Raw genomic sequence first — 21642 nt, 5'->3', positions numbered from 1 at the left:
GACCAGCTCCTCCCGTGTAGTTCTGGGCTGATTTCTCACCTTTCTTAGGATCATTGAGACCCCACGAGGTGATATCTTACATGGAGCCCCAGTCCAAGGGAGATTGACAGTCATGTTTAGCTTCTTCCATTTTCTAATGATTGCTCCTACAGTGGACCTTTTTTCACCAGGCTGCTTGGCAATTTCCCCGTAGCCCAGCCTTGTGGAGGTGTACAATTTTGTCTCTAGTGTCTTTGGACAGCTCTTTGGTCTTGGCCATGTTAGAAGTTGGATTCTTACTGATTGCATGGGGTGGACAGGTCTCTTTATGCAGCCAACAACCTCAAACAGGTTCATCTAATTTAGGATAATAAATGGAGTGGAGGTGGACATTTTGAAGACAGACTAACAGGTCTTTGAGGGTCAGAATTGTAGCTGATAGACAGGTGTTCAAATACTTATTTGCAGCTGTATCATACAAATAAATAGTTAAAAATCATACATTGTGATTTCTGGATTTTTTTTTTAGATTACGTTTCTCACAGTGGACATGCACCTACGATGACAATTTCAGAACCCTCCATGATTTCTAAGTGGGAGAACTTGCAAAATAGCAGGGTGTTCAAATACTTATTTTCCTCACTGTACACACACACACACACACACACACACACACACACACACACCTTTTTTCAGTTATTGATTATCAGTTATTGATTATCAGTTATTGATGGAAACTACTTATATAGAAGTCCGGTACACATAGCAGCTATGTTCTCAAGATATGCCCTTACTTTATACTATATGGCATTCCAAAAAAAAAATCTCGGTCACAAAAAACTTGCATCTTTAATCATTATCACTACTGGGTCAGATGGCAGAGAAAATGGAGTGATGATGAGAATTTTTAGATAATAATTTGAGCATTAGGCACCAATGTTCCAGGTCAGCCCTCAGAGGGAGCCTGTGGTCCCACGGTGCTGTTCTGCTGCAATTAAGATTGGTGTCACACTTGTCTGTAAATAGCCTCACAGCCAAACTCAGCTGGAGTCGATTCTTATGAGCATCATCAGCTAGGTCAGTGCACTGGAGCACTTGTTTCATATCCGCTGTCGGCAATACTCCTGAGACAAATCAAAGCACACCAGCAAAATGTTGCATGCGTATCAGAGAATTTCGACTGGGCTTTGACTGATTGGGACAGTGTGGAAATTATCAGATAACTACCTGATCAGATAATAGAAAGGAAATTCAATTATAACAATTTCAAAAGCCAACATACACTGCATCCAGCCTCGCCAATAGCTGGCTTTTAATATCATTGGAAATATATGATCCCCTAATCGGAGCAGGTTGATGTGGCTTGGGAAAGGGAAGTTTGGGGTTCCCTGCTGGAGCTGCTGGCCCCGCAACCCCATACCGGATAAGCAGATGAAGATGAATGGATATATGAATGGAAATATATGTTATTTGAATTTAGGTTTTTTGAAAATCTCCTCATGGGCTCTGGGAAATTGTAATGAGCATTTTCAAATTTTACATTTTATAGACTAAACAAAAATAATTGATTAATCAAAAGGAATAGAAAAAAGATTATTTGATAATTACATTAATTGGCTGTGGCAGCCCTAGTTAAGAATTAAGAAACACACTATAGTTTTACCATAAAAATGAAAACTGGGAAGGCAAACTGAGCCTCAGACCAAAGCATGGGAAAATAATCCAAGATCCAACAGTGATTTGTTTTAGGACAATAGCTCTAGTTCAGCACCAAGGACAGCTCTGGACATATGGCCCACATCTGGCTTTGAATGTCCGACACATCAACAATATAGACCAGAACAAACAAGGATGGGAAAATATTATAACTGATAGGCCGACGTGGCCGAGAACCCAAGACAAAGTTGCCTTCCACCTAAAGGACACTATACGGGGGAGCGCATGATAATGAGTTGCCTTGGTCTTTAAATAACCTCGTTAATATTCATGATGAAGAGCAGTCATCTATACGTCAGTTAAGGGTTGTGACGAGATCATCTACAAAGTCGGCTGGCAGACCAAAAGAGTCTAATTATGGACATGGATTGAGTAGACAGGATTATATAAATATTCATTGGTAAGTTTACGTCACAGACCATGACAAAAAACTCATGTGTGTTTATATGACTTGTAAATGCTGTCATTTCTCAGCATTGCAACCTGACTATCCTGAACCCTAAGACAAGAACATTGCGGTTAAAAAAAATTTAATTTGGATTTTAATATATATCATATCACACATATCACCCATAACAAGTCAACACTTACTCATGCCATTCTTGAGCGGAGACATGACCTCCATGCTCTCCCTGGGTACCCTCAGCTGGTTGGTATCAATAAAGTAGGTGGTGCCACTCGGCTTGCTCGGCTTGTCACCGTCCGTCTCCATGGGTGTGCTGCCATCCTCTCGGTCAAGGGTCACACCTATCACCGTGGGGAAGTCCGCCTGAGCCGAGCCAAAACAAAACAGGACGCAGTACAGGTCAAAACTCACATGCTCTGGTTTACCAATATCCATCATAAGAACAAAAGTTAAAGAAAACCGTTCTTTCCCATAATGTAGTCAGACATGTGCAATCTGTGCCTGTCAGGGGCCAAACCAAGCACTTTTAGTGAACGTACATTGATGGTGCGTAATTGCCCCAAAGGATTACATTGCAGCCGGTTTCATAGCTGCAGGGCTCTTGCTCAACACTGGACCAATTTCAAAAAGAGTTGTCTCCATTATTCAATCAGGCACAAAAACATGAAAAAATATGGTCCTGGTTAAAAAATACTGCACTTCCTCTTTAAGTAGATCCATAGGAATTCTTTTGCATCTGTAATTTTTACTTGTTATAGAAGTAAAAGCACAGGTGTTATTACCAACCTCAACAATGGCTTTGTTCTATCCAAGTGCCCCAGTAAACCGTGACAGTGAACCAGCATGGACAGTATTGGTACGCTAAAACCGTAGCAGCTAAATGGAATTCAGCCATCATTCATTCAATTATTTACAACTGCAATTTTCCTACTGTGATATGTAAAAGTTTTCTGGGGGAAAAAAAACTATTACAGCAGCTTGTGACAAAACCAGCACAACGATTAAAGCTAAAAACAATTAGTTAAATAACTGATTAATTTGCTGACAGGAATTAACTGATTATTTTGGGGCTGCCTCCAGCTCACCCAGTAAGAGCGTTCGCCCCATGTTGGCTGAGGCCTGCAGCGGTGCAGGTTCAAATCTGACCGGCTGCTCTTAGCTGTGTGTCATCCCCCGTCTCTCTCCCCCTTTCATGTCTATCCACCGTCTCTATGTAATAAAAGGGTAAAGCCCCTAAAAATAATCTTAGAAAAATAAAAGATTATTTTGGTGATACACTAATTATCAGTCTGTATTTTAAGCGAAATTGCTAGTCGACAAAAAAATACATTTGAATTTGTCAGAGTGGGCTCTGGTAACCTGTAAAAGACTTATCTGATATGTTTCTGACATTTTATAAACTAAAAGATCAATTAAAAGAATAAATTATCTAGTAATCATTAGTTGCAGTCTGATAGCATTACTGTATAACCGATCAATCTTATCAAACTGATATTTACATAATCAAGATCAATCAAAACGGAGCAAGCACTCCAGAATGATCTGAACTCAATTTGTGCCGTCTGTCTCCAGGGTGACAGCCCTCATTTCTCGACATTGGCCAAACCCCAGGAGAGAAGATGAAGATGTACAGAAGAAGAAAAGACACATAGTTAATCAGGTCGCATGAGTGATCCACCAACCTTGGGACAGTCTTCTCCTGCATAGCCAGCTCTTACAGTGTATGAGCCAATGTCGAACACCAAAGCTCCCACCTCATCTGCAAAAACGAGTGTATATAGAGTAAAATAATTTGATATAAACTGTAAAAGATTATCAACCTGAAAAGAAAGTGTGTAATTCAAAAAGAGTTTCAGTCAGGTCCCTAAAAATACATATACCTTTCTGCAAGATATGTTATTCTTATAACCATACCAACTTGCACTCATGTATTAAGATGGATGTAGTACAATAAAATGTTACCTAAGACCAACTTCTTCCTTCAACTTTCACCACTTCGCTACACAGGCTGTTCTACTTTGCCAGATAGGTTTTAGCGACATAAACTCAGTATATTATATTGTAATAACGCAATTAAAGCTTACACCATGAAATAGTTGTTAAATGAAACCAGTACAAACATTCAAGTACATTTTTATTCGATGGCACAGTTATTACACTTGAAAACAAACTGATTGGCATGGTCGAGCAACAGATTCACTTCAACAAGAAGTTATTTAAGCTAATGGAAAAAAAACACATCTGTGACGTTCTTAGATATGTGAATGTCAACAGAAAGGCAAACGTAAAACTAAATAACGTTATATCGTTCAGTCATTAAGCTCAATCACATTGGAAATATGTATCTCCAATTCTAAGAAAGCTATGTGTAACGTTGCCCTTACACAAACGGAACTGGATGTGTTCACTTTCTTTAACTGTCTATGTGTGTTCATGACTTCGGCAAGCCCACTTTCATTCATTTCCTCGCTAGCCAGCTAGCTAGGCGATCCCGGGGTTACATGGTTGTTGCATAAAATAACAAAGCTCAAGCCACAAGAAAAAAGCACTTCAATTGTTAACAAATTCACATGTTCTTCAACAAATGATGTTCAAAGACGTTAGCAAGAATTTAGCTTTAGTCTACAGCGAAGCTAACGTTAGCACAGCTAGCAAAACTAGCCAACTATAAAGATGGCTAGAGCTAGCTACAGAACGGGACAACGTGCACAACGTTTTTGTTTTATTATAATCATAAGAGTCCACTCACCGCCTCCATACACTCCGCCACTCATCCTTTATGTTATCGCAACAGCAACTTCCTTACTATAAGGTATTACAGCACAATCACAACCGTTGAACGGTTAATCACAACAAAGAGAATTTGTTAGCATGGATCAATCCAAGCAGGCGCCACAGTGCGTCGTGGCGGCTGTCCAATCAGAATGCAGCACAGTAAGTACTTCCGTTTCAGCTGCAAGTACATCCATGCTCTGAAGTGGACGTGGCCCTGCGCACTTTATATCAACGTAAGTGAAAAACTAATAAATAATTTGCATCGACTTGCTTTTAATCATTACAAGTGATGTACAGATAGTGTACGAGCAGGGTCTAAAACATCACGGTGATGTTAGTTAGCGTTAACCGCAGGACCTTCAGTCACGGTCGTTTAGACTCAACAAGATTGACGCTGAGCTCCTTGTCCCTTCATGCTGCAAAAGTAGCAGCACTCACTTACGGAATTTGGAACTTTAAAAATGCAAACCTGAAAATATTCTTTTGGTTGACATTTGGTGATATTGTCGTTGTTAACTGTCTTATTTTTATGTCATAAATAAGTTCAAGTTTCTAAAGCCTCGTGGTTGTCCAAAGTTGGGCTAGTTGCGCAGGCGCATAGGTTGGATATGATTGTGTAACTCGCTGGTCAAATACTGAAAAGAGCTATTATTATATAACCCATAGGCTATTTCGAATGAAACTCATAAAACTACAAAGATACTGCTTTTAACCAGTCACAGTCTTAATACATATTGATTAACGTGTGGCTTCTGTTTTATTAACTTTCTGCTGTAGATGTTTTAATATATAGTTTAATATGAGAATATCATGCATTTTCACAATTGATCTAAAAAAATATTCGAAAAAAAAGGGGTAAAGCTCAAGCTCTTCACAGTTCGTGTTTTGGGCCCTTCATGATATTTCTGCATTCATAGAGATGAAGTTGTAGCAAAAAGCACCAATATTTATATAAGCAGTTTCTGGTTAACACCTGTTGACTGCCCTCATTCCTTGTAGTACATGTTCCCTGTATCCTGCAACTTTCCGAAGTTATTTATTAATTTTGAAATTGAAAGTTAACTCTTGAACTTCTAAAAAAAAGAGCAGATGACAGAACTGGAGCTGATATGTCAAGTAATTGATTAGTTAGGGGACATGAGATTAATAAGATATTATTTTGATAACTGTGGAATTAGTTAATTTCTTAGGGAAAATGCCAAACATTGTCTAAATCTGGATTTTCAAATGCAAGCATTGCAAGCTGCTTTTCTGGGTTTTATATAATTGTGAATATTACTGCATGTAAGACATTGAATTTTTGATTTTCTTCGGGGTCTGAGAAATTGTGATGGGCATTTTTTTTTTACCATTCAATGAAATGTTTTCACCTAAACCATTGCGGATATAGCGGATTGATTTATATATATATATATATATATATATATATATATATATATACATACACACACATATAATCAAAATGTTAATCATTTGTGAAAAATAATCGTTAGTTGCAGGCCTACACAGAACACACTCGTCAGAACGTTGTGGTGAGCTTGTTCTGTCAACAATCATTTATAAATGTTCTTCAAACCTTTTTACTTGTAACTTGTGAAATAAATTTGTAACTTTGTTTACTTCCAGCACAGATGCAGCACTGCCTCACACTGACCTTTGCCCGGCACAGTAGGCTCCTCTTGAGAAATAAATTTCCATCTGTATACCACCAGCAGTCGGCAGCCATGTCGGGTCTTCTCATCAACCAGCCCAAATACTCCTGGCTGAAGGAGCTGGGCCTGTCAGAGGACAACCCTGGCGTTTATAACGGGAGCTGGGGAGGTAGCGGGGAAGTCATCACGTCATACTGCCCAGCCAACAATGAGCCAATTGCTAGAGTAACCCAAGCAACCATGGCGGAGTATGAAGAAACTGTTCAGAAGACGAGGGAGGCTTGGAAGCTGTGGGCAGATATTCCAGCACCCAAAAGAGGAGAGATTGTGAGGCAGATTGGAGATGCACTTAGAAAGAAGATTAACGTCCTAGGGAGCCTGGTGTCTCTGGAAATGGGCAAGATCTATGTTGAGGGAGTGGGAGAGGTTCAGGAATACGTTGATGTCTGTGACTATGCTGTTGGTCTGTCTAGAATGATTGGCGGACCCATGCTGCCTTCAGAGAGACCAGGCCATGCCCTGATCGAACAGTGGAACCCAGTTGGTCTTGTCGGCATCATCACTGCCTTTAACTTCCCTGTGGCTGTCTACGGCTGGAACAACGCCATCGCCCTGACCTGCGGCAACGTCTGCCTCTGGAAAGGAGCTCCAACCACACCTCTCACGAGTGTTGCAGTTTCCAAGATTGTGGCTGAGGTTCTGGAGCGCAACAACCTGCCCGGTGCTATCTGTTCCATGACTTGTGGAGGCGCTGATATCGGCACAGCCATGGCAAAGGATGAGCGGGTGGATCTGCTGTCGTTCACTGGCAGCACCCACGTTGGCAAGATGGTGGCCATGATGGTGCAGGACAGGTTTGGTCGTAAGCTGCTGGAGCTCGGTGGAAACAACGCCATCATTGTGTTTGAGGATGCTGACCTGAGTCTTGTGGTGCCCTCTGCCGTCTTTGCATCTGTAGGAACCGCGGGCCAGCGCTGCACCACCACTAGGAGGCTGATGCTGCACGAGAGTGTTCACGACACGGTGATTGAAAGGGTCGCCAAGGCCTACAAACAAGTCCGTATTGGAGACCCCTGGGATCCCACCACCCTTTACGGGCCTCTGCACACTAAACAAGCCGTGGATCAGTACCTGGCAGCTATTGAGCAAGCCAAGCAGCAGGGTGGCACTGTGGTCTGTGGAGGAAAGGTAATGGACCGTCCTGGAAACTACGTGGAGCCCACCATCATCACAGGGCTGGCCCACGATGCTCCAATTGTCCATACCGAAACCTTTGTCCCCATACTGTACGTCCTCAAGTTCAAGACAGAAGAGGAGGCGTTTGCCTGGAACAACGAGGTTAAGCAGGGCCTGTCCAGCAGCATCTTCACTAAAGATATGGGTCGAGTTTTCCGCTGGTTGGGGCCCAAAGGATCCGACTGTGGCATCGTGAATGTCAACATTCCGACAAGTGGAGCTGAGATCGGAGGAGCCTTTGGTGGGGAGAAACACACGGGAGGTGGAAGAGAGTCTGGCAGTGACTCATGGAAGCAGTACATGAGGCGTTCAACCTGCACAATAAACTACAGCAAGGATCTTCCTCTTGCCCAGGGAATCAAGTTTGAGTGAAACCTTCAGGTGGATTGTTTAATGCGCCCAAAAGAATAGCACTACATGTTTGAGTGGCAGAGTGTTATCTAACGAGTGCTAGACATTTGTCACTGCATGTTTGCATTCAGAAAGGTCGCTTTAGTTTTTCCTGCCTATGGTTGAAGCATCACATATGAATTATGGCTTTAAAACAGTTGTGTTAACGGTCAAATTCTGTTATTGTGCACTTTTCTATTAGCACTTAGAAATTGAGTGGGAATGCCAGATTATTGTACCAGATACTTTGTATTGTTCAAAAAATAAATATTGCTGTTGTAAATTTTGGGAGAAAAACTGGAGTGATCCTTATTCATTTGGAGATTAAAGCAATGCAGTGCAAATGGCGTGTCAGCGCAGGCTGCCTAAAATCTTGTTGACAAATTAAAGTTAGTAGGAGGTGGCTAATTTAAACATTGGCTGTTTGCATCTCCTTTACAGCATTATTCTACTGTACTTTTGCACCCAGAATGTCACAATGTGCTTTCCCGACAATAAAAAAGTAAATAAGTCCTAATGTTGACATGACTTGGCTGGCCTATTCTTTGTAAATTTCATATGGGAGGATTAGAAGAAGCAACAGTAGTCCCTAAAAACTGTACTAGTATGAAATAAACATCAGCTGTTTTATTGCAGCTCTGTAATTTTTGATACCTGTTTTTTTTTCCATGGGTCACTCAAGTATCAAAAGCCACTGAGTGAAGATATTAAAAAAAAGTGTTTTCTTAAATGTCTTATTGGATTTTCTTTATTTCTGCGCCAAAGGGCTCAGCCTACATGGGCCACGCGCTTTTACTGGGTGAGCTAGTGGTCGCCTCGTACACTTTTAATTACATTAGAAATCCTTTTGTCATTGCTCGCATCTTAAAACTAAATACTTAATTGTGACTTTGTCCGCTCTTTAAAATTACAGTCAGTTAAATCCCCTCTGCAGGTAGCCAGAACGAGTCCCATTTTGGTGCAAAACATTGTGTTTTTTGGTAATTGGTTATAGTCTTGTGCACAAGTCAAAATAGACACAAAATAAAACTACATACAGCAGAAGACAAAGTGAAAGCAGCACATTTTAAGCACACGTGTATTGTTTTTGGGCCAATTAATTCCACAACCGAAGCTGTTTATTACTGGCATTATTCATTGGATATTATTTTCACACATCAATGCAAACTATAAAATAATTCCAAAATGGATTGCCAATAGGAGCTGTGCTTTAAGATGCTGATAGTACAGTATTAATGATCTGGTATGCTGGCACAGTCCTAATATTTATACTATTTTGTATGTAAAGATTGCGTTATACACTATCAGAGAAACCTCATCTTCCAAAGGCCTTTCCCACAGCAACCTTTTTGATTTGTCCAAGTGGAAACACACAGGTGTTGCCAATAAAATTAAAGATGGCTCTGTTCTATCCAATTGTGACCTAAAAAAAGGCGTTTGAAGAAACATCCACAGCTGACCTCAACGTGGACGTTCCACCCTCTTTCCTTGACTTCCACCAAGTGCATGCTGGGATTGGCTCCCCTTTCCCTCAAATCAATTACTCTTCCTCAATATCAAACATTCTAAAAGCAGATTAATCCTAAATGCAGAGCAGTGGTCCCTCCCCTTTTTTTAAAGGTAACTAAACTTTACTGTAGAAGTTTTTGATAAGATCAACATGACCTGTCCTGGAACTCAGCATTATAACATGTTTTCCAGAAACATGATTTCTGTATGAGAAATAAACTCTGTCACTTTAATAAAAATACTACTTCATTTCCCTTCCTCCATGCCACCCATATGCTCACCCTCCCACTCAGCAACTCTCTATACTCCTTCTCACTCTCTCTCTCTGCATTTACTGCTGCTCCTAGCAGCATCTACACTCACGGCTGAAAGGAAGAACTGAAACGACAGCGCTCTGTACGACTCCCAATCAATGCCATTTAGGACATATACAGAAAACTTCCTCTGCTACTCATCTGCAAAGGTAGACAAGCTCTGATTATTTGACTACAATTTGAGGTTTTGTTGTGCATTAGGGTGCATGTTGTCAGGCGTTTCCTCTTGATTCATTCATCTAAGATTTACTGCCACAGCAACATAGCTGCTATGGAAAGTCTGAACTAAAAATAACTGTATATTTGGTCAAATGTCATCGTAAAGCACAAAGAATAAATTCCCACCAATTGGAAATATATTTGTATTCTAACAAAACATCAAAAGAAGATCTGAAATCTGCTCTCGGAGCATCAGTTATAACAGAGATGGGTGTGGAGCTCAAACTAACAGTCAAGCCACCCCTGCAGAACTACAGTAAGAGAGGAAACACTTGGTTTGGTTGTGAGCTCGTCAAACCCATCTGTATAGCTCTGGCATCAACGGTTCCGCTTGCTTTTCGGGCAACTAGGAGGTAAAACATTATCTCATGTTCTGAATCCAAATGTCAAGTCAATATTATTGTGGGCTCATGGTAATAAATGAATGGCCATCTGGTATCATAACGTTGTAGCTATAACGGGAGGCATTTGAATAGTGTGTTGTTGGCACATCGGGGTTGTTCCTTACTTCCTTTATTTGTTTTTATCATACATGTCTTGTGTGATTCACTTCTTTGGAAACTCAAAAGCATGTTAGTTCATGCTTTGTTGTTGCACCCTCGATTTACAGAAGTGCCTGGGATTCCCCTGGACTGAAACACTCTCACTTCTTCTCTTTGCACATTTCCTCTGCAGCTTCTCCCTGAAACAAAAAGCTATACGCGTCTGGCCTACTCATTTTGGTTTTAATTGACTCTTTTTAAGTATTTGTCGCAATTTATAATACAAAATGACAGGAAACATTTCTGATGATGCATCTTTAGAACATTTTCAGGCACAGGATAGTTTTCTTTTAATATTAGACATTGCATTTACCTTTTCCACTTACTATGTATATAAATATATTTTTGTTTGTAAAAGCAGCCCAGGATATTTTTACTCTGAAAAGATTCTGACCTGTGACTGAATGTTAACACTGTTACATACGTTTTTGTGCTGATTCTAGTGCATGAGCTCAAGACCATTCCATTTTAGCGGACACTAATCTATTTTATTCCATTCTGTGAGTAAGAATAAAACAGTATAGACGTGATATTAACGCATAATGTTCTGGTATATTGATATTAAGCTATTGCTGTTATATTATGATAGTCATTTTGTTCATATTTTCAACCTCTACCCCAAAATGGTAACCATGTCAATTTTCTATCACATACATGTTTCTGTTCTGCTGTATTCATTTGGATAGCAACAGTGCTTGGCCTTTGCCATCAGCAAGCCTGACTCCACAATCTGCGTCCTGATAGTGTGACTGCAACACAACATAAGAGGCATTATCACAGAAACGATGAGGGCTCTTCACCAAGCTGCTGGTGTGACAGTCTCTCATGGGCCAACAACAGCACTGAGATTAGAAAAGAACCTGACACAGAGGCTGAGTAAACTGCTAGTAACGCTCTGGACTTACACATGATCTGAAGTGATCTCTTCTGAAAAGCTACACGTGAATGTCACTGTGGATCCTTGTTGCGTGACCAACAAAGGATCTGCTGGGGATGGTTATAGCTGGTGTGCCAGATCTTTCTTTTGATAAGATGCAGTACAGGTAGCCATAAATTATGATTTACAGTAGAGAAAGGTTTTGCATTTTGGAGACTAGCATTACATCTGAAGTGTGTTCACACCTAGACACAGCAGCATGCCCACTACAGCCTATTCCACAAGAGTACTTTTATTTACAAATGGCGTTAAAATGATCCAATCTAGGGAAGATTAAAAAAAGTGTTCTTTACAGATATAGTTTATCAGCAGTAACTCAAAATTGATAATTTCCATTGTGCCGGTTAAGCTTTACTTGCTAACTGGCACTAAGCTTTGCCAGTCAGCAAGTAAAACCCTGAATCTGTCAACATCTATTTTCCTCATCAGAGGGAGAGAGAGAGACAGAGAGAGAGAGAGAGAGAGAGAGAGAGAAAGAGAGGTGGTGGTGAGCCCAGCTAGGCACGCATATTTTAAGTCACTTTGCACTCTTCAAGAGAGCCCTTTTTTCAATAATCCATTATGCATAGCAGCTCTGGCTCTCCCTGGTATTTCTCCTACCTTCTTGACGTCAGTTGCCATTTGTAAGGGGTTACCCTGGCAACGGACAGCCTCCCCGGGAGATGTCTGGTGGATAAGAAGGACCTGATAAAGCCTTTTAAGGTTCTACAGTCGCTACACCTTTTAATTGCCTTTGATACAGTGGAAGTATTATGTGGGGGTCGTCGGGGCGTGTTGCCACATGTGGCCAAAAAATGGGAACGCAGATAAAAATAGACATTGAGAAGCTGCTTCAGATTGACATCCCATTATCACCACTTGATTTGATCACCCACGTATTGGGCTCATTTTTGAGCAGTCCTGTGAAACTGAATTGACGTGATAGATCTATTTTTGGCAACGTTTTCCTTTACTCTTTCATTACACAACAACACATGTGTACGACACATTTTAACTATGTGACATTGTAGCGTTAAGATAAAATGTAAAGAATAGATAAAGCAACTAGTCTGTGACAATGCCTCTGAACAATATGTGGATGTAATTGTAAGATAACATGAAAAGATCAAACATCAAACAAGTCAGTCATGTAAAACATTTAACCCTAAATGCCCTCTGGCGTGCTAACTTGTCAGTGCACATTATTGATTATAATAGTACATTTAAATGTATTATTGCAGAAGAGGCCATTGTAATTTTGCATTTATGCAAAACATCAGATGCAAACAGTAGAATGAGGATGATGTCTCCAAATGCAAACCTGTGGTTAGTTTTTAGCCTTCTTCACACAGTACTGAGGAGATACTTAAACCCTAAAACCTCCCTCACATTCAAATTATTTCATTCAGCTGCCCGACTGCTACTGTACTTTACGGCGCAACCCATGCTGAATTTGCATCGATGCAAAAATGTCTCATTCGTGGGCAACAATACAGTTGAGATACTGTACACGATACCTGTTCCAGGCTCCAGGAAGCTATTTATAGCCTCACCAACATGTGTGTCTTTTCTTTTTTTCCACACACCAGGCTATTGATGTGCTATTTTTACAATGTGTCAATTTGCTGACTCCCTCTCCTTTTGGTTGCCAAGCAATGGGCCAAGGGACCTGATTGGCCAAGGATGTGCTTTTAGAGACCTTGACTCTGTTTCTCAGCTGGCTAATGAATTCAGTGATTTCACTTACTACCGGCAGAGAGAAGAGGAGGTTTTTTATGTCCTTGTGAATCAATCTGTGGTCCAAAAATGCTAAAAAATGTTATGGTAATGAACTGACTGTTTAATGAAACATAATGTACGGTATGAGTTGAGTTCACTTGTGTTTTTCATGATTTTTATCTACTATTGAGTATTCAATAATACATTTGTTGAGAAACTTCAGATTTAACACCCAGACAAACTGGGCAGACCCAAGACTGTGTCATCTTTTAAATAAGTAAAGGCAAAAACCTTTGTGTTTCATCATTCATCATGCTATATACATTTAACAAGAACAGGAAAACTTGCTCAGATGTAATGATTATTGGGAGGATAAAAGGACTATTTTGTCTCTGATATAGGGGCAGATTTATGTTTATGTGGTTTGATATGTACATCACACTTCACTGAATTGTGTGTGAGGATATTCTGCCAAATGCAGTGAATTCGAAGCTAGAATGAAGGAATTGATAAACAATTTCTCATTTTGGGAACAACTGATAAACTGTTGATAATTGATAACTATTGATAATTGATCAACTATTTCTCATTTTGTCTCAACTGTCCAGAAACACAAGTAACTGTATTTAATATTTAAAGTAACTGTATTTAATAATGTATTTTTATTGTATTAATTAGATTTTGGTGGCAACACTAATGACAAACCAACGACAACATGTTTCTGCTATCATGCAAATCCTAATCCTCCTAATGTGTTTAGGGGGAAATTGGTCTGACACACCTAAACTACTGCTGTGTGTGTGAATTCAATTAGACTTAATCTGACCCCATGCCACTCCGAAAGGAAACCAAGGGCTGGGCAACTTTCATCTTCCCTCCATTGATTGTGGCTCGTGCAGAGATATGGAAAAGCCTATCCCACTGCTCGCTTTCATTGGCCCCATTAAAAATGCATCCTGTCTTAATGGAGAGATATCCTTTTCAATGAGCCCACTGCAGGCCAACCGTGGTGTGCTGGGGTGAGACTTGGCACAGCTGTCTCTAAATTTTTTTCTGTGCACTTTAGGGCCACCACTAATAATTATTTTCTTGATTTATAGAATGAAAATAGTGAAAATGCCCTTCACAATTTCACAGAGACCAAGGTGACATCTTTGTTAACTTGCCAACAGTTCAAAGCCCAAACATAATTTACAATTAAGCCAACATAAAAAAGGGAAAAGCAGGATAATCCTCATATTTGTGAAGCTAGCACCAGAACATGTTTGTCATTTTTGTTTGATAAATGAATGAAACTATCAATTGTCAAAATTGTTGCAGATTAATTTTCTATCAATTGACTAATATTTTAACCTCAAAAGCATACGGCTATATGTAGACTTAGCCTATTATACCTTTTGCTGAGTACAGTCTTATAAACTGTCAGTTATCTTTGAATAGCTGCAATATTGCCAACTTATATTTTTTATCTGTTCCTGCACATGTAATCTACAGTAGCTTTTTTAAATTATGTTGTACTTATGAGCTGCTTGGATATGCCAAATAAACAGAAAAAAAACGTGTAACTTTATAATATTGCTCACAGGTTACAAAGCAAAGTCCCAATAGGTAATTACCTATTGGGACTTTGCTTTTTATTAATTAATTGATAACATTCACACATTACACTCAACTGTCCCGGTTTAATGTAATGGCATTTGACCAAATCATAAAGTGGATGTTTTCAGAACCAAAAGATGTCTTTGCAAACCTGAGGTGAAGTCCATCTGAATCACTACTACGAGCCTACCACCAAAAGCTTTATATATTTAAAATTATTTCCTGTATCCCATTCGGTTCCTTTTTGTTGAGGGGGCTGACGGACGGGACCATTTTTATCCTTAGGTTACACAACCTATTTAAGACATTTTGCTAAGCTAAGCGAAATGTTATTATCGGTTGTTATGGAGTGCGGATTTAAATATAACACAAGTTACGTAGGGACTGGTATTGTATAACGTGTTATATTGGTTAGAAATGCAAATGTTGGATCTATTCACCACCGTGCACCCCTAAGCGTAGGCTGTTGCCATGTTCCCACTTTCATGGGTGTGGTGATTAGCTTACTTGGTGAAAATTTTAGTCTAATCCGACCAGACTCGCGCTCGCTTTTCCCCCTTTAAACCGATTAAATTGTCTCAAATTAACACGTCTGCCTTTGCGATTTATTTCAAAGCTGGGACCATGGTTGTCGTATGAAAACGGATCGGTGTGACTCTGATTGGAAGACGGACAGAGCCAAAAAAAGCCTGTTTCAGGTAAGTACGTTTAACGTTAACGTTAGTCTTGTTATTTTGGAGGCTTTGGGGCTATTTCCTGCTTTGCTCACGGCGGGTTGTAAAAATGTCCGTGAATTGAAATGTTGTCTGTGCTATAAGCAGCAGTGTAGCTCTTGGCATAACTGAGCCCATGCTACTACTGCCTCAATGCTATTTTTTCTTTCTAAACAGTTAAGCAAAGGTGGAAATCCACAGCAATGCAAACGCGGCCTTTACAGGCTGTCAACCGACTTTTACGGAAATATGGGGGCAAAACCTTTCACTATTGGGCACATATGCATCTGTTCGCATTTCGTACATGAGCTTTCTAATTTGTGGCTGCACGACACCCTGCGTAGCTTTTTTTCTTTTCCATTAAATATACATGCCAGTCCGCCTTCACCCGAGCGGCAACTGGTAGCGTGACGTTGCGCGAGGCTCATGCAATTTGTTGCTTGTATCAGAAATGCATCACGACTCAGATAACTTCGTGAAGACGGTTAATAGCCTACATGTTAGTTTCACCTAACGTTACAGTCTATCTTAACATGATGTAGCTGAGATAGCTTCCTGTCTTGGCTGTTGACTGTCAGCATAATAAATCAGGCCAGCGGGTTGTTGATATCTGATATAGCCTACAGTATGAAGTTAGTTTTTGATCATGCATGTCATCAATCTGAACATTGATTGCGGCTGGTTAGTAGGCTACATACCTATGGTAGTTTTGGCATAGTGCTCGCAAACAATGGCATATTTAATACAAATCAAAGGTGGATAGCATGGTGATTGACTTAAAATACATCATGGTAAATATAAATGAAGTGGGTATGATGAGCAAGCAGATAACATACACTGTTGATTTAAAATAATAAAATAGTTATGTCATTTAACTGTAATACAGACTTTCAAAGTCAAGGAAAGCTCCACCATTAATTGATTCATTGAGGAACAGAAAATTAATGAATACGTTTTCTTTTAATTGCCTAATCGTGAATTACCAAGCTCAAATACCCCAAACTGTGGTTTCATCCCTCTCAAGTGTGAGGATTTATCCACTGTGGCTGTCTTTTATCATTGTAAATTAAATAGGCTACATGGGCAAAACGAGCAGTTTGAAGATGTCGTTTAGGTTCTGTGAAAGTGTGACAAGAATATTCCACTATTTTCTGTCGTTTTTATAGACAAAATCAGTAGTCAATTAAAAGAGAGACAAATATTCAAATTCATTGATAATGAAAACCATTGTTAAATGGAGTCCGGTAGCAAAGAAAAGACAACACTAAAAACATGTAACAGTTACCTGGAAAATGAAAGACAATATATCGTCCTCACAATAATAAAACTGTGTGGGTGGCATGTAATAATTGATGAACTTTTATTTGAATTGTGTGGCGATGATATGATCATCTCATGAATCGTAAAATTCTGTTTTGAAAATCAATGATTCCAAAGAAATTTTAACTGAAAACAACAAATGAGTTCCTATAGTTTTTGTTTTACATGTGTTGAGAGCCCAAAAAGTGGAACACAGCTTATTGCATTAAACAGTAACTAATTTCATGTGTCTCTGTTTGCCACATTTTGATATTATATACAGATTTCAACCATACCACCCAGCCCTAAGGTACTACATCTTCAAGCTCTACCTGTTGCTAATTGTACATCTGTATGTTGTCAACCTTTACCACACCTCCAAGAAACTAACCTGGGGTAACAACAAAATAACAGCCGGCAGTTTATATAATGGACCCATATTACACAAGCAGCTCTCCAACTTTCCCGTAAAGGGGTCATGGTTTACTGCAGATTATAGATGTCACTTAGCGCCTGGTTGGACAAAACTGTTTCTGTCTAATTGGGTTTATGTAGTTTTGATCAGAAATGATGTGTGATGTAATTCTGTAGCTGTCGGGTGTGAGTGGGGGGGGAAACCTGTGATTAAAGTAGGTCATAAAGTCATTACACATGGATTCACTGTGTTCCTGTCACTTCTATGTGGTAATAAGCAAAATCTATGAACATTTAGTATCACCTGACAAGGAGAAAGATGTGGCCTCTCACTGGAATCTCACCAGGTATCCTCCATTCTCCAGATGTTTGGAATAGTCAGTGGTTTACCTGAACATGTTTAAATCTGGTGGAGCTGCCCTGTTGCATCCAGTTTTCACTTTCACACACCCATCTGTTATTGAATTTCCTGCCGATCCTGTACAGAAACTCATGGCTCCTGAAGTCGTCTCTGAGATAGAAAATGTGACGTGAGATCAGGCGTAGATGTAGGGTTATTTTTTTGTCAAATATTTAACAAAATCAAAACTTGATCATCTAGTGAATACCTGAACAAAAAATGCACACATTTTTTAAATGTTCTGTTCATCGTAACTAATTCAAAGGCTTACAATTTTGCATTGGAAAAACTTGTGTCAAATGTGATTTTTGATAATGATAAAAATATAAAATCTTACTGGAAACACTGCCTCAATGGCTCACAGTGGACTAGGGCTGGCAATATGGAGAAAATCAAATATCACAAGATCTTTGACCAAATACCTCAATATCAATGCCGCAACAATATGGAAGTGTTGACGGTTGGTGCTTTCACAAAATATTAACACAATGAGATTTTTGATAAATAATCATCAGTAATGTGGATATAATAACTAAGTGGGTAAAGGCAAATAATACAATAGTTACAATAGTCTGTTAAGTTCAGAAAATGACACAACTTGACTGTAATGCTGCCTTTAAAACCAGAAAGACACCACTTGGTGCTATACCATATTTAACCGCAATCTAATACGATATCTGGTCTCATATCGCATCATCAATATACATATCGATATATTGCCCAGCTCTACAGGGGACTATCGCTGTAATTTTTTTAGACCTGGCTGTTCATAATGTGGATTCCTTAACTTCCTGACCATTTTATGTTGTTGGGCCCCTGTGGCTCTGGGTGCAGCTGCATTGCCTACATCTCCTGCTCTATTCACCAGTCTTTGTTCATGAGCGTTAGGATTCCAATCTTCTCTGTTCGGTTTTGACAAAGTAAAAGTTGGTTGGTGTCAGAAGAGCTTTTACAATTATAGCCTCTCATGGTCTTAGAGACCCAACTGCAATGGTGCCAAGCAGCACTATCCACTGTAGCTGGCAGCCTTATTCCACACAATAGGCAGCTCCAACACACAGCTCTGCCTTTGTCGCCCCTGATCCTGTGCCATGCTCTGGGCCTGCATTGGCCCGGCTGCATAACTCCATTCACACATCTGGAGAAAGGACGCACTGCTCACTGAGTTTTACGACCATAAATTGTTAAATGTAAACTTAATTTAGTCCTTTAGTTGGCTTTTGATCCATTTATCCGTATGACAAGTTTTGGCAGATGTTGATATGTGGTTAGTCATTACAGCAGTAATGAGTGGACCGCTTTGGTTTCTAAATTACAAATATGTATTGTGAAGAAGACAATTTATGAGGCAATCTTGCAAATCACTGCCATTACATGCCTAAAATCAGAGCTGTCAGTTTTATCCAAACTGATGGCAATGCACCCCAACACATCAAGTTTCTCGGCGTAATCTTCTGACCTAACTGCGTTATTCTCTTCATCTCTTTTGTGTGCTCCGCTGCCTTTCACAACGCAAGCCTAAGGCTGAACACATTGATTAAAAATATTTAGCCAAGTGTAGAAGGTCATAACGGGTGTTTTGGTGGTCCACAGGGCGCTCTATGTCAGTTGGCAAACTTCAGAGGCATACAGTATAATGGATCATGGCAGTCATAGAGCATCACCACATACCAGACGAGCTGAGGCTGAGAGCCTCTCTTTAGGGGGATTGCGTCAGCGGGCGGAGAGAGTGACGTTGCTCCCGGGCAGTTGAAAGTATTGCAAGTCCCGCTGCTCCTGATGCCTAGTTACTGTCAAAGAGCTCCTTGGCTAAGACAAGAGTCCTCGATAAGCAGTCCAAAGCATCCTCTCTTGTGTTTGCAGAGGCATAATGGCCAAAACCAAGTGAACCAAAAATCTAAAAGATTAGCTTTTCACACATTTATAGTATCTTAAAAGGCAGTTGTAGGCGCATGGACATCAAACTGTTGTCTTAGGTACTAATTAGCTATTTGTAAAATGATGGGCTTTTCTTTTGTGGTAAATAAAATAAAAAAAAGTAACTGGGCTCCAATGGTCTAAAAGCATTTGCAAAACTGAAGACAAAGCACAAACAGCCTCCGTTTTACGTTAACATGATTTCTCTGTGGAAAGGAAGGGCTGGACTTTGTAATTGTTGAATTATAGAAAATGGAACTGAAAATGTTGAGGGTTTGACTTCTGGACAGACTGGAAAATGAGGAGGGGGGGGTCCAAACATTTCTTTAGTGTGTCTAAGTGCTTTGTGACCCACATTTAGGCTCCCCAAGGTAAAGGAAATGGCAACACACACACACACACACACACATAGGTTCGGGGCCCTTCGGGGTGGGGAGATCAAACAGCGAAATGCAACAATACAAAAGGTTGATTAAGTCGTCAGGAAAGGTCAGAGCCTGGCTCAGATGGCCTTTTGAACCAGACTGGGGGTGTTTGAAGAGCCAGGCCACCCTCCAGGCCTCCACCCAGCCCCACCCTTTGCAGCACCATCCTTTGGTCTGAACCCATACAGGATACCTATGTTTGTCTGATGGAAGTCTTCCTATTCTTCACTCTCCTTCTGCCTGTTGAACACATAGTATTTCTGTCTCTGTCTTGCAGGTGTCAGCTGGTAAAGCGTGTGTGTGTGAGTGTCTGGGTGTGTGAGTGTGTGTGTGAGTGTGTGTGTTAGTGCGCGTGTGTCAGTATTTGGAGAGGAGTGTGCCCTGAACGCATCACACGGAGACAATGAGCGAGCTGGAACAGTTGCGGCAGGAAGCCGAGCAGCTACGCAATCAGATCCGGGTACGGCAACATTTTGTGTGCACGTCATCTATAAATGTCAAGTTGCTGTTTGGTTATTTTTAGATCACTAAGATATACAGTTTCTGTAAATAGCAATAACGTATAGCCCATAGTTTTTTTTTTTAGTCTATTTTTTCATTATTTGTTTATCCATGCAGGAATCTTGTAAGTTATATGTAGCTGTTTGTATTGACTAAATTTGTTGCTGGTCAACATGATTATTGAGGTTTTTGTGTTGTAGGATGCCAGGAAAGCCTGCAGTGACTCCACTCTGTCACAGGTAAGACTTTCTTTCTACATATTAAAAATTGTGAAAACAATGAGCGGTGTATTTTCCTGTGCAATTGTACACATTTTCATGGTCACAGTTATCATATTTTGCAAAATGAGGGAGTGTTCAAGACATTAGAAGTTACTTAAAATAGCAATAACCATGAACAATATTAAATACATCTATATACCAAGTTTAGGTTGTGGATTTTGTCAAGGCAAAGTATTAAGGTGAACCAAAAAATAAATATATACAGAGAACACCATGAATTAAGCTTTGCCCCTCTGACTATTAAAGTCTTTTCAGTTCTGTAGTAGTTTTAGCCAGATGTGGTCTGAAGCTAGATAAGACAATCTCACTTTTGAATACCTTCAACAGTTGCAACACAAATCTACGCACTGCTTTCAGTTTAAGTCAGTAAGCTAGTCAAGGTCAAAACAGACATTAGAAATTCCCCAGTCTGTTAGTATTTACAAACATAAGTTGTCACTGATTCCATAAAAATACTCCAGACATTATACACCAATAAATGGTGTGTGTGCGAAAGCACATGCATCACTGCTGACACTCCTGTGTTTTGGCAGATCACAGCTGGTCTGGACTCAGTGGGCCGGATACAGATGCGGACGCGACGCACTCTCAGGGGACACCTGGCCAAGATCTATGCAATGCACTGGGGAAGTGACTCCAGGTAGTGTAGTTATTCTACAAACAACACAATTATGAGCAAAGAGCAGGAAAGGAAATTTAATGTTTTTTTTTTTTTTTTTT

At 40.0% G+C, this 21642-nt stretch overlaps 3 protein-coding genes across 5 annotated transcripts in view; 2 read left to right on the top strand and 1 right to left on the bottom strand.

Annotated features, from left to right (window-relative positions):
• actl6a (actin-like 6A) overlaps positions 1 to 5050 on the bottom strand; it is a 9510-nt gene extending 4460 nt beyond the window's left edge. The window contains exons 1-3 of the mRNA XM_034881948.1: positions 4851 to 5050; positions 3784 to 3860; positions 2287 to 2464 (exon numbers count right to left, since the gene is read on the bottom strand). Coding sequence (XP_034737839.1) covers positions 2287 to 2464; positions 3784 to 3860; positions 4851 to 4875 — 280 coding nt within the window. The 5' untranslated portion in view covers positions 4876 to 5050. The remainder of the gene's footprint in view (positions 1 to 2286; positions 2465 to 3783; positions 3861 to 4850) is intronic.
• aldh7a1 (aldehyde dehydrogenase 7 family, member A1) lies at positions 5008 to 8677 on the top strand. Of its 2 annotated transcripts, none has more exons than XM_034881930.1 (2): positions 5008 to 5109; positions 6508 to 8677. In XM_034881930.1, exons 1-2 carry the CDS (start codon positions 5026 to 5028, stop codon positions 8134 to 8136), a joined length of 1713 nt encoding a protein of 570 aa, XP_034737821.1. In that variant the 5' UTR covers positions 5008 to 5025; the 3' UTR covers positions 8137 to 8677. The 2 variants fall into 2 exon arrangements, with proteins under 2 accessions (XP_034737821.1, XP_034737822.1); XM_034881931.1 differs by having other exon boundaries at positions 5024 to 5109; positions 6503 to 8677.
• Positions 8678 to 10002: 1325 nt separating this feature from the next.
• Positions 10003 to 21642, top strand: part of LOC117950663 (guanine nucleotide-binding protein subunit beta-4) — a 26235-nt gene continuing 14595 nt past the window's right edge. Inside the window, exons 1-5 of one of the 2 annotated variants that reach the window (XM_034881964.1) lie at positions 10003 to 10126; positions 15589 to 15670; positions 20418 to 20600; positions 20842 to 20880; positions 21456 to 21562. In XM_034881964.1, coding sequence (XP_034737855.1) covers positions 20544 to 20600; positions 20842 to 20880; positions 21456 to 21562 — 203 coding nt within the window. In that variant the 5' untranslated portion in view covers positions 10003 to 10126; positions 15589 to 15670; positions 20418 to 20543. Of the gene's footprint in view, positions 10127 to 15435; positions 15671 to 20417; positions 20601 to 20841; positions 20881 to 21455; positions 21563 to 21642 lie in introns of those variants that run through there. The other variant, XM_034881965.1, reaches the window with a different exon arrangement.

The sequence above is a fragment of the Etheostoma cragini genome, chromosome 9 (genome assembly GCF_013103735.1).
Source record: "Etheostoma cragini isolate CJK2018 chromosome 9, CSU_Ecrag_1.0, whole genome shotgun sequence".
In the NCBI taxonomy this organism is placed as follows: domain Eukaryota; kingdom Metazoa; phylum Chordata; class Actinopteri; order Perciformes; family Percidae; genus Etheostoma; species Etheostoma cragini.
Note: the sequence above shows the minus strand (reverse complement) of the source record. Positions and strands in the feature narration are given on the sequence as shown.

Coding starts and splice junctions, on each gene's coding strand:
- aldh7a1 (XM_034881930.1), top strand. CDS start 5,026: ATGCAGCACAGTAAGTACTTCCGTTTCAGCTGCAAGTACATCCATGCT. Junction 5,110..6,507: donor CCTGCGCACTTTATATCAAC/GTAAGTGAAAAA, acceptor CTTCCAGCACAG/ATGCAGCACTGCCTCACACT.